A 19819-nucleotide genomic window follows, 5' to 3' on the forward strand; every position below is an offset into this window, starting at 1 on the left:
GTACCAAATGTACTACAATATATTCTCACTGACCGCATCCAGTTATGTATGTTTGCCCTACACCATATTGACAGTTTTCTATTATTTTGTGCGCAAGCATTTTTTTTTTGTTTGTTGGTCCAGTTCTACAAACAAACAGTTCATTACCAACCTTGCGTGGGTATAAGCCATGTAAATGTATGTATACCCTGTGGACAAAGTTTGTCCTGCCCCCACAATTGAACTGCATCAACTGCAACTGTTATTACAAAGGATAATATAAGAAACTACTAAGGTACAAATACACTTTAACTGCAGAAATATTATCATTCTGTAATCTGAAATGAAAGAGCAGTTCACTTCAGTCTGAGTGCACCACAGCTTTAGTACAGTTATTTTCCCTTTTGCGTATTATTCAGAGCCCTGAACTTACACATTATTTATTCGAAGGTCAGGAGATGACAGAGTGGACATGGTTTCCAGTAAATGCACAATATTTTGTGATTATCATTTAACAAACAGAACCTCACAACACAGCAGGGGATTTATTTGTTTACAGGAAAGCTGTGAGTGTGTTGCCAAAAATATAAATCCCATGACAGTAGAAGGTTTTTTGTTTCTTGAATTCCAATAACTCAAAAATATGTTTTTGTGGTGGTGAGTAGAGTGGGTTGAGGTCATCTTCTACTGCAGTTAATACTCTTAAGTTTTAGTATGTAGCTTGTGTTCCCAGTATGTGTGGTGGAAAGTGAGCCATTCCTCTCGTTCAAGGTTGAGTCTTGTTGACCTTGAACACACTTTTCAGAATATGTACTTGGAAAGCTTTGAGCTAAGTAAGTTGTTTGTGTTCAACAGGAAGCCAATGCTGTTTTCTAAGAAGGTGTTTTCTTATTAAATAGGCTTTACAAAAGAAATGACAGAAAAGACATGGATTGACCTAGAACTCACCAGGGGTGTGTGAAACAGTAAAGCATGTTTATGATGTAAACCCAGTAATGGTCTCTGAGAAAGATTACTGTGTTTAAAAATAACTTTAATACTTAGGTTTCTATCAATCTTCTCTGCCCTTGCCCTCGCCTGTTTTTAGAAGCAAGGCCGGGCCTGGTTTGTACAGTACTTTGAGGAGACTTTAAAAGAAAAAACAAGGGGCAGTTGAAAATCCTTTTGAGATCAGGATCTATCCATATAAAGGTCAAGGATCAACGGCAAAACAATCAAATGGAAATTGTGTTTCCTAACACAGAGTTCTTACTACTCTACAAAAATACTTCTGCATCCATTGGATCCTTTTAACAAAGTTTGGTATTCATAAAACCACATGAAAACACATTTTGGGCTACAGACTTCATATTTACAGGGTTGTAGAAACAACTTGGGCAAAATGTGGTTATGACCTTAACTTTGACCTCTGGCCTAATTTTTTGAGATATGTGTTTCTCGTTTGGTACATAACTGTTTTCTCTGGTTCTCCTGATCAAGTTCATGGTGGTTATTGTACGATAAAATGCATTTATGAACAAAGCCACCTCTAACACACTGACAGTATCTCATATAGCACTATAGATTTTATATTTGCTATATTGCTATCTTGTGACTTTGTTTCTAGATGATGGGGAACATGTGTACTGTATGTGCGTCTATTTTAAAAGAACATTCACAATTTTGCATGGGTAACTTTGCAAAAACACTATCTATCAACAAGGAATTGTGTGGTTTTGACAAACACACAATATATAATTCATATTGGTCAAATCTAAGGACAAATTGGCAATAAATAAGTAAGACTGCAATGCATGCTTCTGCATTTTAAACACAGTTCTTACATTTTTATTTTGTGGATTTGCCCTCTTACAGTAGCTTACAGATCTGTGCTTTATCCTTGGACAAGGTTATAGTCTTTGCTCTATACTGAGCCAGCTAAAGCTGTGTCCTTGGTGGGCAGCATGACTGTATTACACTTTATTCTCCACAACCCGGTGCTTTTCTATGATCGGCTCAGTTGGACTCAAACCCAGCAATACAGTCAAGGCTGAAACTGACCCAAACTGTGTCCTACTGTAAGAATATTAATTGAGTTGGTTGTGGGGGGAATGGGTAGTGGGTTCTAGGAATAGTCTTTTACCTCAGGAAGCCTAGAAGGGTTGTTGGACATTTGGGCGGGTCTTGGCATCCCAATTTTCTATCCTAAATGGGTATGAATAAATCTCACTTAAGTGAATATGTTTGAAGGATACAGAAACAAAGTACTCATGCATCGCATAGTTGCTTGGAAAGGATTGTTTTTTTTCTTTATAGCGTTTTTGCCTTTTCTTTGAGAACTGAGACATTCCATACATTACGATATGAAACTGCATCAACAGTTAACCCAAAACCATTCAGTAACATTAAGTATCGGGTCAGAGACAGGGAGCTATAAATGCATTCCTCTTTGTAAAATGAAGCCCTGATATACTAGATCAGAGACAGGGAGCTGTAAATGCATTCCTCTTTGTAAAATGAAGCGCTGATGTACCAATTCAGAGACAGGGAGCTGTAAATGTATTCCTTTTTGAAAAATGAAGTGCTGAAATACCAGGTCAGACACAAGGAGCTGTAAATCCATTCCTCAGTAATGCTTTTCAAACTGAGCAATGAAAGAATGTTTAAATGCCCTAAAATGTATCCTTTTATTTGATCATGTTATTTGTCTCCAATTTTAGGGTGGAGAGCACTGTTACTATCAAGGCACAATCCGAGGGCTGCCAGGATCGGTTGTGGCTCTTTCAACATGTCATGGACTCCAGTGAGTTTATTATTTATCAGATTTCTGCTCTTTGTTTCCAGTTGTTTAGTCCATTTATTCACAATAATGATTGTTGCAGCAATTTAAAAAGGCATCCACATAAAACAAAACGAAACAAAAAAAAAACATCTCCCGACATTCAGTCCTGTGCCAATCCTGTGCCTTCAGTTTCACAAAGTGCTTCTAGGTAGCAGACTACTACATTCAGTTTATTTCTATAGAACAACATAAATCAAAAGAGAGTATATTTATATTTTGATAATTAAACTAGCTGACTGGTTTCTGCATAACTATACAATTCGCTAAAAGCAATAACACACAGCAGAGTGTTAAAAAATGGTATAATATCTGAAGGATGTTAAATAGTCTAGGCCTGGACTATATTTAAATCACCCTGGAGTGTGTTTTTTGCACTTAGAAAATGGCACCCCCACCCTATCCTAACCTACCAAAGTGAATGATTGTCAGATGACTCATGCAGTGCTTCTGAAAATTCCAGGCTGTGCTGGTATGGTGACATATTTGCACAGGTTGGAGCACTCACTAACCAATGAGATTGTTCCCTTTTTATTCTTGCCATTTTCTAAATTGAAATACGGTTTTGTGGAACAGGTATAAAGTAGTTTTATAGTGGGCAGACTGCCAAGTGATAGACGTGGTTAGACCGACCTCTGTGTTATAATATTTCAGACATTTCTGCCAACTATACTTAAAAACATCAGCTTAAAAACTTAAAAGCCACCGTCACCAGCTTTGGCTAGCAAGCCTTTCCCTGTGGAGTACAAAAAGAGAGATTAGAAAAGCCTTGAATTTAATCCTTTATAACTCTCCCACAGCTTTAAGTTTGAGGTTTTTTTACTGTTACCATTAAATAATAAACACTACTGCTTTTAAGTAAGAGTTGCCTAATGTTAAAGAGGATTTCACAGCCATGAAAATCACCTTGTAATTCTCTCCTCCAGTTGTAATGTTATAGAAATTATGCTGCTGCTGCTTGAAATTGGGCCCTTAATCTATTACCACCCAATCTGTTTTTTAACATGTCAGGAATTGAATTAGTTTCCAAATAAGCAGCTTATTTCAGCTTCAGAAGAGCTTAACACCCCGTTTTTTTTACACCTCTGTGGAGCTGCTCTGTACTAAAGTGATACAACATGAGAGGAATAACAGGTTGCATTTAACTCACACAATCAAAAATAGAAAATATTGCCACTTTTGTCGTTAAACTTTAATAGGTCAAGAAGAAGAAAGTGAGGCAAATACATAAATTGTTAATTTATTTAAGAAATATAGGTTAAGATATAACTGCGTATTACTGTATATTACCTTTCAGTTCAGGCGGTGTATGTCGGATATAGTAGCCACTAAAAGCCGTTAGAGGGTGTGAAATAGTTTTAACGACAGAGATAGGTTTAGGGGTAAGGTGAATGGTGGAGTAACATGATATTTAGTTCAATTAGTTCTGTTGACGGGGGAAAAAAGAAGCTTTTAAAAATGAGTTGTCAAATTTGCCAAAGATATCCCTTTTTAAGGATCGTTGTTTTGTTTTGTTTTTTCTAGAGTTGTTTTTTTTGTTTGTTTTGCTGATCTACCAGTTTGCCCTTAATGTTCGATAAGTCGTCCAATAAATTAATCACACCTGTTTGCTTGTACTAGTACAACAATTACAAAGTACTGCCGTAAAACGATGTTATTGTAGCCGTCCAAACGGTGAAAGAAAATTACTTCTAGATGTGAAACCAATCCAGGTAACGTTTTATTCTTGTGTCCCCTGGATATACAGTAACTTAATAATGGCTTTTCCGATTATACGCACTGTAATCCTCCACTGTCCCGGTAAGCACTTCGGCACGTAACATCCCCCCCTCTTTTAAGCTACGGCAGCGCAATTATAAATCAGTAACACAACTATAATACAAAATGTGCTTTAGTGATAACATTTTGGATTTAGCTTTTAGATGATATGTCACTTACACTGTTTACTGCAAATGTTTCATAATGCCAGCAAATGTTGAATATACATATATTTACTTACATGTCATTTGACAGTTGGAACATATTTGGTTACATAACATGCAATTGGAAGCTAGCTAAAGTGAGTCGTTTAAAATGCTGACATGGATTTTAATTGCTGTTTATGGTGTTTTAATGGCTTTAATTTTAACGTTTAATTGGAAGGGGAGAGAGGGATAACTAAAAGTGGAGGGTTTTCTGTCTAATCAGTGGTGCTGGGTTAAAAAAAAGTGTAAGTGCTAAAAGTATTATTGTTTAGAATGTCAAGATATTTGTTTGACTTCCTCTTGTTTGCATGTTTTTAAAAATTGATTAATTTGCGTTTTTTTGACTGAGTGTAATAAAGAAACATTTAAAAGTAAATAATAATAATAATAATAATAATAATAATAATAATAATAATAATAATAATAATAGTGTCCAGCATTGGACATTTCTTTAACTTTCTTAAACATACTTATTAATGCTCCTAACATTAAGCACCAACTATATACACTGCAGTTAAACCACTCAGCGAAACAGTTTTTCAGACAAAAAACGTTTTTCAATGTTAATTTTCTGATACTGTTTGAAAGAAATACATTGAATAAAAACGATGATACGATCAACTTGTAGTACTGCTGTGAAAGCAAAGCACTGATGAGCAAATGTTTTTTCCTTCATTCTGAAATATTGTGAAATACTGGGTATACCTTCCTGTAAGCATTGTATTTTGATACCACACTCAGGGAGACATGATTAATCAAGTATTTCGTTTTTAATTGATCAAAGCCCACCGGTGTGATTAATCGATTAAAATCCCAAATAACTATATGTATGTAAAGCCATAAATACTTCCACTAACAATAAATACTTTGTATATTGTAACAGGTCGGCAACATTTCTAGAGCAAAATAGGTTTATGGGCGTGATTCGGCAAATATTTATGGCTTTACAGTATATATGTGTGTATTTGTGGCAACAGGAATATCATGGAGGCATGTTTTCAGAATCTTAGAGACATCTGTGACGTCTTCTGTTACATTTCCATTTGTACTTGTATCTAGAGAACTGCTTACTGGTATCCTGGTGATAAAACTTGATTAAGAGGCTGTCGCAATCTAGAGATGTATGGAGGAATCTGTTTGTCAATGATTGGGTGGCAGGCGTGCCAGTATAGGTTTATGTACCTAAAACTAGATTTGTCTTTATTACAGGCCTGTCTTTTTTTCATTAAGTACGTAGTCTAAAAGTACATTCTTACCCTTTTCATAGTAAGGTCTTGATTATCATTTCAATGTATTTTATTACTAATATGCCTAGCTGTCCCTTAATATCCAGGTACATGAATTTTAATGTATTTACTGATGAAATGAAGGAAGTCTTACTGGGTAAGATGAGTTGGAGACTGATCCCTGTGTCATAAATAAGGTACAGTAATGCACACAAATAAATAGACCAGGTCTATATAAGCTCTCAAATGAAAGCACTGGATCTTTTTTACAGTGGTTACAAAGTACTGTGCTTTGGGGCTCCCTGTCAATCACTCCCTTGTCTGCACAGGAAATCCTGCGACATCAGGAATATCCAAAATCTGCTCAAAACACTTATTTGGTCAGAGCAGTTATACCACAATACTGGGTTTGCTGGCATTATTTTGAATTAGTCTCACAGGCCATCTTCAAAATTATATTTAACACAAATTAGGCAGGAGGAGAAAGGCAGCACTGAAATGATTAAGGTGAATGAGTTTCAGTATGATTTATGTACAAGTGAAAGTAAAAGCCGTGGGCCTGTACAACAAAATGGTCAAATGATGACTAGCAGTCAAATGTCACTTAAAAAGGAGGACAGGTTTTACTATGTAATCTGTTTCCAAACATTTTCTGAACACAGCAGGCAAAATGGGCAGTTTTTATGTTTTAAAAACAAAAAAAAAAAAAAAAAACAAAAGCACAAAAAAAAAAAAAAAAAACAGAAATGGCAGTTTTTAGTTTAAAAAAAAAAAAAAAAAAAAAAAAAAAAGCTTTAAATCTTGTAGCTGTTAAAACAATTTTCAAATATTTAGGTCATCCCTCACCAATATAACACACAGCACTTCTTTACAGTTTCTTCAGCTCTACTGCAGTACATAGTTTACTGTTCAACAGTAACTCTAGTTATCATAGCGCACAAGCTAAAACATTCAGAAGGAAACTGACTGTTCATATGTAATGAAAAATAATGCTGCAGTATTTATTTCACTCAAAGCATATTCAAGACATTTATGCACGAATATCACAGAGATCATGCTAGCCATCTTAAACTAACAGCTATTTATCTGAAGAGACTTTTTTTTTTTTTTTTTTTTTACATTTACCTTAGACCTAGTTTTTTCTTCATTTATCAAGCATAAATTGAAAAAAAATCAACAAAAAAAACAATCCTAGATTCAGCCATAGACTGGAGGTGGTCACTGAAGTGCACTTTTTCAATATGAGAAACCATTAAGGCTTATGTATGCCAGTAGCAACACACCAGGCTTTTCTCTGCATATGCGGTAGACAAGAGTTCCAGCTGGTGTGTCATTCAGTGAACTGTTTTCTTCATATATCAACTGAATTGTTATCTTGTTAAATGTGTACTGATGTTATGTACAAAAGATGTGCAATTTCATCAGGTGGAGGTGGCATTGATTGATTTTCAATATATGGCATTGCATCTTTTATTCAGGTAAAATAAAAAACTTTTTTTTTAAAAAGCATTTTCCGAATATTCTTTGTTTTCAACAGCGGGATGTTCTTTGATGGAAACCACACCTATATGATCGAGCCAGGTGAAAGCAACGACTCAACTGTAAGTTTCACTTTGCATTTGCAGTCAAATTTAACGCTTCTTTGCTATGTACACCCATTGGACCCTTTGATAAAGTCAGTTTGAAGTTTGTTCTTGTGTTTGGAAACTGGCTAACTTATCCACAAATCTATGAATTGGGATAACACTATGTAACACAATTTTTTAAGTGTTATTTCCTAATTGCTTATGCCTCAAAAGTATAGAAAATGGCTATTATTCCCCACAAACTTTGCTTTTGTGACCAGGACAGTGATATTTCAAAATATCACTATTTCCAATGGGAAAATGGGCAAATGTGTATCTTTTCGTTCACATACAGTCAGAAAAAAACAACATATACAAAAATGACTACAAAAGATTTAGAAGTGAGTAGTTTTTCGAGATTTACGATTATACTATTTATACTAAAGTAATACAAAAATGACTACAAAAGATTTAGAAGTGAGTAGTTTTTCGAGATTTACGATTATACTGTATTTACAGTATAATCATAAATCTCGAAAAACTACTCACTTCTAAATCTTTTGTAGTCATTTTTGTATTACTTTAGTATAAATACATGTTAATTTGGATTCATATGTTGTTTTTTTCTGACTTTATGTGAACGAAGACACACATTTGCCCGTTTTCCCATTGGAAATAGTGATATTTTGAAATATCACTGTCCTGGTCACAAAAGCAAAGTTTGTGGGGAATAATAGCCATTTTCTATACTTTTGAGGCATAAGCAATTAGGAAATAACACTTACTACCCAGGAACAAAAAAAATAAATAAAATTTGTTACACGGTGTAATTGCTTGCAGTTCTCAATGAACATTACTGTTACTGCCCCCTACAGTACACTTTCTTACTGTACTTTCACAGTTAAGACAAAACATCACAATTGCCCTGTATCAACAATATTGAACATCTATTGACATGGTCTGGCTAACGTTAGTGCAAAATATTTTAAGCAGAAGCGACTGAGCAAATGGCTTTCATATCCATTCAAAAGAAAGTTCTGTATAGAATATTATCTATTTTACTTTATCCACGTTAACTCTCAAAGATTAAAGTTATGATTTGGTTTTAAATGATGATGAATTTCAATTGTAGTGGTTCTGTTTACCACGTTATTGACAGTTTCTACAGTATGTCCTGCTTTCAAAACATACAATATTGGCAGTACAGTATTAATTATATTTTTAACATGATTATTTATGTATGTCAGTCATTCAGGTACATAACCATTTAATTTACATAATTTAGACCCAAATACATGCTGGAATTGTTTTTAATGACTCAGTTGCTATGGTGATATTCTGTTTGCTTATTTACCCCGTTTCCTTGCTCCCCTCCTCCCCTCCTCACAGGCTCTCCATATTTTAGGGCTCTGGTTCTTATACATTATTCAGAAGGTGCTATCCAGGACAGAAATGTTCCGTACAAACAGTTCTGACTCAAATCAGTGTATTTTGTAAACCAATTCCTTGAACTCCAAGCATGTTACCCTGCAACATGGTAGTAATATTATTGACTTCACTGTTGATCAGTCAGTGCAGTACATGTGATTTTGCCAAACATAGTGACCTATGTTTTATTAAAACTTGACTACTGTGACTAAATAACTTTATTATCAGTGTGGCTGTCTCGTTTCACTGATGCCCTGAGCCACACTAAGAAACCCTGTTAACTGATTTGCTGGTAATTTAACTTATTCCTGTTCACACTATTGTATGCAGAAGGAAGCAATATCTGTGCTGCATTGTGGCTTCCATACTGTGAAGACATCATGCCTCCACAAACTACATCCATCAAGTGACAGAGCTAAAAATGTTCTTCAGCACAGCATGAGATGCAGCTGTACATTACACTGCTGCACTATACACCTGCAGGCAAAGAAAAAGCTAAATATAATGCTTCCAAACTTCTTTCATTTTCTACTTTTTACAAGCTGGAAAGTCTTGGCTTCAGTATAAAAAAATATAACAATGTTAGATGCTTTACAGTTTCTGTCTTAGGGATTACCATAGAAATATTGGTTGCTAACAAGTTGAAAGTAGTATTTACAGCAACTTCGAAGTCTCCACTGGTTTTTGGAGTGCTTTCAATATCGGAGCCTGCCTCTACAGCATCAGAACATACAGAGCAGTGTGAAGCCTCTCCTGTTTTATATTCATAAGCCTGCAGGGCATCCATGATACCATCCCACTGCACACACATTATGTAACGGTTCTTAATCACTAGTTATAAGTTACAGAAATAAGAAATTTTATAAGTAAACAGACATTCTTCTGCCAAAACAAATTAAAATATGAACATGTTTATAGGATTTTTTTATTTTTTATTATTAATTAATTTGTAAGGGTGGTAATAATCAAATAAATGCATTAACATTAAAACATTTTTTTTAGATTATTCTGGGACGTGTTGCAAAATTTACTTTTAGAAAATGTGATCTGACAATCTAATGACATAAAAACCTCCAAATTTTGGGGAATTCTTTGAACTTTTTTGCTGAGACGTTTCACTTTTTTTTTCATGATTTGCATTTAAAAAATATAGTCCCGAACTGCTAGAAGATGTAACTTCTCCACCAGTCAAAGCACTTTCTTTATGTTTGAAAAAAAAAAATGCCCTTAAGTTTGGTCCCCCATGTCTCACCTGTAAATAATTGATGTCTTAGTGCAATGTGAGTCCTGGATTAGACTGTGCTCCTGCTGGGTTAGATAGGCTCCAGCCATCACTACAGTTTAGGTACTTCCCATACTGGACTCTTGCTGCCATGGTCAGGAAGCTTTGAGAAATCTTCTACTTAGGTTTGAGGGGGTGAAAATAGGCAAATGGCTTGAATGAGAATGGAGGTTGTCAAATATTGGTCACTCCTCCAGATTAGTAAATGAGTTGTGGCAATAAGGCGACATTCGAATTGGGTAAAATGTATTAAAACTATGCAACAAAAGGAGAACAATTAATGTATATGTAGGCTGTGCACATAGCACTAATTTGATGCATCTTTATTCCCTTTATTTACAGTAAACATTTTCTTCATGTAGGAAAACCGTGAATTACAGATTATGAATTCCCTGAAGCTGTATAATCATTTTATGCTTGCCCAACACTAAATAGTTTAATTGCAACTGAATAAATACAGCAGGTAACTTACTGCGCATCATACCACACAGTAAAATGCATACTGGCAGATACAATAAAAAGGTAGTGTTCCCCTATACGGGCATTACAATGCAAATACTGACAAAAATCAAAAGGCAAGGACAACTGCAAATGTAAATCTTTTAAGAAATAGTAAAAAAAAAAAAAAAGTACTATGTATTTCAAAGTACAATGTTATTCCATCAAGGTTTACAGTGTTTATATAAATGCATATACAAATATATTTGCATCGTGTTTTAACATCTAAGGCATGCATTACGCATTTTAGAATCATAGTGTTTATAAGCTTTAGTTTTTAGGATGAACTTCCCATGAATCCATACAAAAATACTGTCTACATGTTAATAAATGTCAAGCAAAACTGTGGATTACAATGTTAAAAAGCAGTAAAGCAATAGAGACGGAATTAACAGCAATTCAATAGTAAACAGGCTGGAGGAGCAAGGCAAAAGCAAATATCAATGACACACATTAATGATTTAACACTAGATTAGAACATTTAGTTGGAACAAATAACATGCTAAAGTTATTGACACTGAAACATATAACAGTTGGACAGATGTCCACAGAATAAAACTTCTGGTTTCAGTAACATGAAAAAAGCAATCACTACATAACTAAGTCTATTGTAATAGACCTGGTCCCAGGTTACTGTATTATGCAGGGTATTTTAAAATACAAGCACAAGTCATTTCTTGTTACAAAGTAAACTACTAATGCTATCTGAAGTTACATATGGCCTGAATTAGTTAGTCAAAATGCTGCTGGTCATAATTGAGTCTTAGGATATTCTGATACCCAGTAGCTTCTATGTTAAATAATAACCCTTTTAAAAGATTTGTGACAAGTCTGGGAACCTACAGAGCAGCACCGTAACTATACTCAAACTTGGCATTTGTGGACTGTTGTGGAAAAGGCTTTACTCCTTTTGGGAACATTTTTATAACTTGTTTTTATGTAAAAGAAGGCTGCCTCTGGAATTCAAGGGAATATTTATTCTGAATTATGATAACTAATAACCTTTTGCATTATTTATGGGTTTCTACACATATCAGACTAGAAACTGCTACAGTTGTTGAACAGCGATTATGGCAGCATGCCAAAGTTTGATTTCTGAAGACTATTCTTTTGGGAATACAGCGGGACAGATTCCAGGTTATGATTCTTTTTCTGCAGACACTGAAATCCCCTTGGTCCTGTTCCCATTTTTTTTTTTTTAACTGTGACCTAAGGAGTGGCTTAAGGCTGCATTATTTTTAAGGGACCTGTGTGACAACTGGGATGTCTATTTCAATAGTTGACAATCTGGAGCGCGATGAATAACGAGGAGAAACGTAAGAATGAGCTGGGTAACTATAGACGCTGGCAGGTGGTGAATAAAGCGGTTGCCAGAATGGCGACGGCAAAGCCTTGCAAGCACAGTACCACAAAAGCAAAAGACATGATGTGAGAAGCATTCCTCCTGCACTGCCAATTGCCAAATAAACAGAAATAGCTGGGGAAAACAAAGGGCCAAACTTCTTGCTCATATTGGCAGTATGAAAAATGACCCAGATTGAAGGCATTATGCTTAAGGCACCTGCCAGTAGATAAAGTAAAGCAGCTACGAGGTGGCACCCTGCACTGTTTACAAGGCACTTGGCAAGATTAAAGTTGGGGACTTCTGGGCCAAAAGCAGTGTTACACATGCCAATGACACACAACATCAATGCAAAGACGGCAATCAAAATGCTGATGGGAAGGGCGAATTGAAGAACTCGTAGATCCAACTGGTCCACTGTGGAATACCAATCCTTGTCGTATACAAGACAGGCTGTGCTTCCGTCCAGTCGAACACACTTCACCCATAGTCCATCGTTGACTGTTACATTCTTGGCATTTTTGTTGAAAGTGATTAGTCTTGTAATTCTCCACTGAGGAATGAGGGTAGCTGCAATGAGTCCTCCTACTGATGCCATTCCAAATAGAAATGCAAATACTGTCATTGCATGTATGTTGCGGCAAGCCATTCTAGCTTAAAATCTTGATTGCAGTGGTATCTTGAGATGAGGGGGAAATATATGTATGAGAAAGGGAAATGGAAGCCGAGAAAACACATTAAGTGACTAAACTTAGTCAAAAGTGAACATGTGTTACTTTAACTAGTAGGTTTTAAATATGTACTGCTGAATTTACAGACAGCTGTGAATTGTCCTAACTGTACATAGTTTGTATTTCCAGAGATACTATTGTAAAAAGCTATTAATTCATTTAATTCTACTCTGTGTAATTTATTAATTCTAGACAGCGGACCTTACTGTGCAACTGTCAGAGCCAGAGCTGCAACACGTTAAACATACTGTACTGGTATTTAACTTTTTAATTTTTTTTTTAAAACTCAATATCAGAAGCATACTGCACATTTCTTAGTTATCAACTAAGTTGAAGCAATGTGCAAACTTTGAATGTACACGCTCAGAATCCACCATGTTAATATTATTATAAGTAAAGCTAACATTAACCTAGTAGCCTACACTAGCAGTTTGGGTTTCTACCTAAATTGCTTCTTCAACCCCAACAAACTACATTTTAATAGTTAACGTCAATTTTAGTATTTTCAGAGGCTGCTGTTTTGGTTCAATGTATTAACTTGCATCACATCTTTATTTGTTTAATTTATTCCTGCCGCGCCGCGATCAAAGGCAACACTGAATATATTTTCTTGAGAGATTGGGGGTGTAAGTAGGTATAGCCCAACTGTTTTTTTTTTTTGCCTAAAGAAAACCGCTTTACCTAAAGAGTAGTCGTATTAGACAACGTGTTGGTTTTTATACTTGCATAGCTGGCAACGTATTCGTATCCGGAAGTTCAGCATGTAAACAACAAACCTTATACCTTAAGCTTCCGAATAATCGTATAAAAACCAACTCTCAAATTATTTGTGGACACCGGTTAGGTTATATAATTAAGAAAACACAAACGACTCATTTTATTTTTTAAATGTAGGCTACTGTAGTTTTCTTCAGTACCTTCCGTTCAAGAGGAGATATTCCTACCTGTTGGTCTCCATTTTTTTTTCCTTTCTAGTCCTGATTAGCTACTGAAACACAACTTGGTTTTAGTCCATGGCGTAGTAAAGGGTGAAATACATACCCCTGATCACTGAATGTAGACGTTGTGTACTGTTGCAACGTTCCTGAAATATTCCCAGCACTAGTCGTCGTAGTAATAAAACTATTGCATTTCCGTAGCTCCCGTCTGAATATACTCATGGTCTGGCACATCCCATTGTTTCAAACAGCGTCCTTCCCTGAAAACGTGTGACGTCAAGCGCGCTCTCTCGTTGTATATTTCATAGAGCTGAGATGGGGACCACCTTATTCCCTGTTGCTAAGTAACGAGGAACACTCACATGAGGAGCTGTATAAAATGATAATAATTTCTCTTAGCAATCACCCCGAAGTTAGTCAGTAGTAAACATCCTTATAAATGTGAAGATTACCCAAATAAACTGCAGCGCACACACACACACACACACACACAAATACACATATATATATATATATATATATATATATATATATATATATATGTAATGTGGGTTTAGTGTACAGCCTAAGGTAGAGAGGAGCCAAATTGTAATGGAGAACAAGACTGAGCTTTGCAGGTTTTCAAATCAGCCCCAGGGCTTTAAACTTCTGGAAAGTAAGATTTTCACATGTTAAAAAGATCTGTACTATAATAAAATCGTGATTAAAATACACCAAAGTAGATGTACCGCATGTATTTTATCGTACATTTAGGTCAACTGCATTTAGTCTGTAACACTTCTAGCTAATTGGAATCTATTTATATCAACTATGTTTTGAAAAAAGAAAAGGGACTAGGGCCACAGTAAGTGCTTCTAAAATATAAGGTATGATGTGGACTTTATTAGCCATTCAAAATAAGTTTTAAAGCAGAAACCCTGGTCTCTCCATGTCTGTATTGTTACAGTAATATTTAAATAACAATTCTGAAGAGGATGGGTTTAGCTCAAATAAAAATTTGTTCAATAACCTTTCTTTGCTGTAAAGCACACCCTGCTCTCTTCGTATTGTATTTGACTGACTTGGTTAGCAGAAAGTATTTAATTAATTCCTGCTGAAACTGTGTTATATTAAACAGTGTGTGTCTGCTGTCTTATAGCTCATCCATTACCCTGCTGGAACAGTGTGATTGCAGATCTGGGGAGCGAGTGAGTGACCACAGAATCCAGTCAAAAGATAGGGATTCATAAAGGGAGCTGTGTGTACTTGCAGTGCAGATAGTTTGGCACTAATAATTATTTAAGATACGGTGTGTAACCCACAGTAGATGAGTATATTAGAGGAGACTTTGACGAGGGGACCAGGGAATATATAGATGATTAATTTGTAGGTCTTTGTGGCAGAGCAGAGCTCTGCTCTGTATAGATTGGCAGGGATGGGGTTAAATTCCTCTACCTGCCTGGGTTTATTGTGTTCAGGTGGCTAGGGTTGATTAGAGTAATTAACGATCAATCAGCACCCAGCCTTCTGACATAAAAGGAAGCCTCAGCTTGCCATTAGGGAGAGAAGGAAGCAGAGGAAGCAAGCTGTTTTGTGTGCTTGCTGTTTTGTGTTTTAATTTCTGATCCAGTGAAGGCATTGACCAGCCTGGAAACCTTTATTTTGTAAGTTTTGCTTTGTGTTTTGTTATTTGTGTATGAATACATTTGTTTTGACCCTTGTGTCCTTTTATTTTGTGTTTATTTGTGAATAAAAGTATAATTTTTTTGAGCTGCAGTCTGTCTCTGGGCCTCTATCCACTTGTCAGTCTTATTTGAATGCTTTTGAGGATTTGGAATAAGTGAATCTGTGCTCCTCTACCAGATTACTCATCTCAGCTTCTAAGTTTCTTATTATCTAGCAGGCCAAGATCACAGCAGCTTGCTGTACTTGCAGTTTGAACTATTCAAACTATAACGAGAGTCTAATAGTATGAAGTGTGTTTTTTTTTTTTTTTCTTTTTAATACTGTAGGTGCTGAGTGTGGTCACTTCTTTAAGAACTATTGGGAAACAAAGTAGGCATGTCATTGTGCAATGTCATTACATGCTGTGTGTGATGATAGTGACTGTGCTGTGTACAGTAGCTGTTAATTAGTTGGTTGTAAAAATGTGTCAGAGTTTTAAAGGGACACAACAGTTGGCGTCTGACAAGTCATGAATTGGTACCCCCGGATTTAAACTGCAAATAGAAAAGCCACTGTGGACTATTTTAAGAGTGGCAAATATCCCAGAAGACAATTACTACAGCATTTACATGTGATACAAAGGGAAAGGAACAACTCCTTAAAAAGTTTACATGCTATTTTGTAACAATGAGGTGTACTCGTGGAAATCAGAATACAAAATGGTGCAATGATATGACGGTGGAAATATTGAATAACCTAGTCATTGTGCCTCAGCATACTCTTGCGATGACAAGTCACATTTGAAAACATGGAATAAACAATTTGAATTTAAATTTGAGTTATCAAGTAACGAAACAGTACTGTTTCAGTTGTGCATGAATCACTAGAGGTGCCAAAAAGGTGGTCTTTTAAGCAAAGTTCCTGTTCCTTTAGGCAGAGCATTTACAATGGGGGGGATCAGTTTGGCGACAAGGATGTTCTTGACGGGCGAAGTGTGCTCTTAGGAGATGTTTCTATAGGCGGAGACTACTGTACTGGAATTTTGTACTTTTATATTTCTTTAGATTATACTGACCCTTCTGGCTAAAAAAAGAACAACATAGGACTTTAGAATCATATCACACATTTTGAAGATTAACGAAAAAAAGTCCATAACAATGTTAAAAAAAGAACAGTATTAACAATTATGTAATGATCAAATAAAGTTCTAAAATAATATTTTTAATTCCCCAAGTTAGCCCCTTATTATTATTTCACTATCTGACTTTAACAAATTTTTTTGAAAGATTAAAGAATTAGTGAAGTCCCCACAAAGTATAGTACAATTTACTCTCACTGTGGTCTAACTGGGAATTAACTGCATTTTTCCATTGATTTTATACTAATATTGTGTTTCATTCTTCAGGGGGATTCTAATTTCCACATGGTATACAAAACAGCTGGTTTAGACGTACCGCTGGGTAAGATTTCCAGCAATAAGACAAATATTTGATAGTTGTTAATCTTTGCAAATATTTAAACTTTGGTGGCAAAGCCCTGCTAGTTTGTTTTACTTGATTTGATATTTAGCCAGGAGTAGAAACCAATATGTCATCCCTTCTGTTCTTCTAAAAGTTTAATAATCAATCATTTACCTATACCTGTGATACTTTTCTCTAGATATTGAAAGTAATGACACTCAGCCAACATTTTCTGCTACACCTGTACACTTAAGGAGGAAAAGACAGGTAAGTGTATCTGCAACATCACATTTCTTTTTAATAGCTCTACTTCACCCTAAAATTGCAGACCTTGTAGAGATATACAAATATTAATTGGTACATTTAATAAAGTCAATAGGTAACAGTTTAGGGGTGGCCTAAAAAACTTGTTGTCCAAGGGATAAAAAGTTAGAAAAATCTACTCATCCTTCTTAAAAATCTACTTGTCTTTCTTCAAAATACCTGCCCTCTCCCCGTCGCACAAAACACACAAAAAATAAGTAGAATATAAGTTGTAGGATTTTGGTTTAATTTAATGGTGAACACAATCAATCGAGTAGTGATTAACAGGGGCGGGTCAAGCCTTGTAACTTGACGGGTTCAATAAATTCTTCAAGATGCACAAAAGGTTCCCCGTGACCCGACCTCACCTCAACAAATTTATACCATACTTTAAGGAAATGTTTCTTTCAGTGCAGTTTGGAACGCATTTGCTAGTAAATTTAAGTAACATACTAAGAGTATAACTATAGAAAGCCATACTTGGGATTTATTCAAATATAAAAATAGCTTCTGCCTGTTTTTTCCACTCTTTCTTTATAAGCTGAATTCAAAATAATCGAGAGTAGTATCCATTATTGCTTATAAAGACCCTGAGAATGAATGTGATTGTCTTTGCAGTCATTCAGGTGAAACATCAATATTTTTCAACAAAACTTTCAGGAAGTATTGTAAGGTCCCTCGAGTCATAGAATAACATGTTTTTATACATGTATCTCTAAGCAGAATTCATAATAAAAAATACTTAAAGTATATATACATTGTGTTGAAAAAAAAAAAGGAAAAGTTTGTATGGTTTCTCAAGTATTTTATAATGTTCCCCAGGGTGTTTGAAAAATTAATAGTGCATTAAAACACTCGATACTGTCCTGGGGCCATATTATGAAACTATCCTAAAACCCTTTCACATTGGCACTCCTACCTGGATCCGGACTCAGGTTCTGCCTATCTGGGTCACAATTCTGCATAGTGTGAAACAACATACCTGGATCGTACCTGGGTTAACCTGGGACCCAGCGACCCACCTCAGGATGTGATTCTTTGACCTTGGTTGAGCGAGACAAAATGCATGACGGCGGACGAAATAACAAACAGCCACGCCTGCGTGAAGGTTTCACTTCCGCAAGAACATTTTTGTTTATTCGCTTTGCTTGAGACACACCATGAGCCAGATTGCAACAGGGATGAAGAAGCATTTCTGTAGTCAACATTTGGGCTGATGGTTCATTCCAGAGAAGCTTGGATGGAAGCATCTGTAACAAGCTGCTTCCAGGGCATTGATACACGCATTGTCTTGCATCTGTTACCCAGGTCAACCCTTTTTTGTCAAAAGCAGTGTGAAATCCCGAACCTGACCCTCATAACACCCAGTCCTGACCTGTGTAGTTCCGATCCGGGTAGAGCATGCTAGTGTGAAAGGGGCTTAAGTAACAATCTTATCTTGCCTTCAGAGATCGAGTTTCCTAACTACAAATTTAGGAAAGGAGAAAATATAGAGCCCTGCGTTTCTTTGCCACAACTGAATCTTCTGTATAGACGCCATAACTTAAAAACCTGTATATTCTGGTGACAGTTACTTGAAGATCGAGCTGTAACCTGCTCTATTCAAACTAGCTGAGAGATTCTGTAACCTAACATCCCCTACCCCATTCTTGTCTGCTAGTTTTCATGCACTTTTTTAAACTGTCAGCTGATATATTGGCTTTTATTTCTGCCCTGCAGGTGTCTCGTATTCCACGCAATGTTGAGGATGAGAAGAAATATGTTGAGTTAATGATTGTAAATGATCACCTGATGGTAAGCTGAGAATGTATATCTCTGTTACAGTCCCACCGGGGACAGAGAAGACAGTGATTTGGATTTTACTGTATGATGCGATTTCTCTAAACATGTGGATAATGTTCCCCCACCATGGGGGTGGGAGGTAGGAGGTAATCACTTGCTAAATGATCAGGCTGTTCTCAAGTCAATGTTGTTGTAATGGCATTTCTGAATACTTCGTTTCTCCTACATTTTTAAGGTAATTTTGTCTTACCTGTTTACTATACTGTTATATGTGCTTTGTATAATTCTCTGTAGTTGTTTCTGCTTTGATCCTAATTTAACAGACTTGCTAACCAACCAATGTCATCTTCCAACCATGGAGTCTGCTTCTAAAAAGCAACTCCATTGTCTGAAAAGGGATATTTATGCTGGAATAGCTGCTGTAGTAACCATGGTAAATAATGAACCAAGCAGAAAAAGTAGATGCTTTAAAACAGCTTTCTTATATTTTGCAGTTTAAAAAACATCGCCTCTCTCTTGGTCATACTAATAACTATGCCAAATCAGTTGTGAACATGGCTGATCTAGTAAGTATAAGCATTTTTACGTGTGTGTTTGTGTGTGTGTGTTGTGTGTATGTATATATAAATTCCATAGTTTTACCATGATAGCCTTCTTGAATCGAAAGTATTTTCTTAAATATCCAATAGGGTTTATATTAATCAATTCCATGTCTTTTGAAACAAAATGATGTATGAATTAGACAAACAATGAATAATTAAGATTCGGGGTAGTGAAAAAGTAAGTGAACCCCTGGTTTATCAGCTCAATTAAGGAGATAATTAGAATCAGGTGTTTTAATAATTATGTAGTTGTTCAG

General features: G+C 35.8%; 2 protein-coding genes across 6 annotated transcripts in view; one reads left to right on the forward strand and one right to left on the reverse strand.

The window, feature by feature from the left end:
* The window catches only part of LOC121313191 (disintegrin and metalloproteinase domain-containing protein 22-like), a 99127-nt gene that overhangs the window by 33078 nt on the left and 46230 nt on the right, over positions 1-19819 (forward strand). For all 5 annotated transcript variants that reach the window (XM_041245490.1, XM_041245491.1, XM_041245492.1 and 2 more), the window contains exons 4-9: positions 2679-2761; positions 7525-7588; positions 16821-16875; positions 17075-17142; positions 18898-18972; positions 19455-19526. In XM_041245490.1, coding sequence (XP_041101424.1) covers positions 2679-2761; positions 7525-7588; positions 16821-16875; positions 17075-17142; positions 18898-18972; positions 19455-19526 — 417 coding nt within the window. The remainder of the gene's footprint in view (positions 1-2678; positions 2762-7524; positions 7589-16820; positions 16876-17074; positions 17143-18897; positions 18973-19454; positions 19527-19819) is intronic.
* Positions 10548-14028, reverse strand: cldn12 (claudin 12). The gene is made up of 2 exons (XM_041245497.1): positions 13875-14028; positions 10548-12781 (listed from the first exon to the last, which is right to left on the reverse strand). Exon 2 carries the CDS (start codon positions 12749-12751, stop codon positions 11999-12001), a length of 753 nt encoding a protein of 250 aa, XP_041101431.1. The 5' UTR covers positions 12752-12781; positions 13875-14028; the 3' UTR covers positions 10548-11998.

The sequence above is a fragment of the Polyodon spathula genome, chromosome 3 (assembly GCF_017654505.1).
Source record: "Polyodon spathula isolate WHYD16114869_AA chromosome 3, ASM1765450v1, whole genome shotgun sequence".
Lineage (NCBI taxonomy): Eukaryota > Metazoa > Chordata > Actinopteri > Acipenseriformes > Polyodontidae > Polyodon > Polyodon spathula.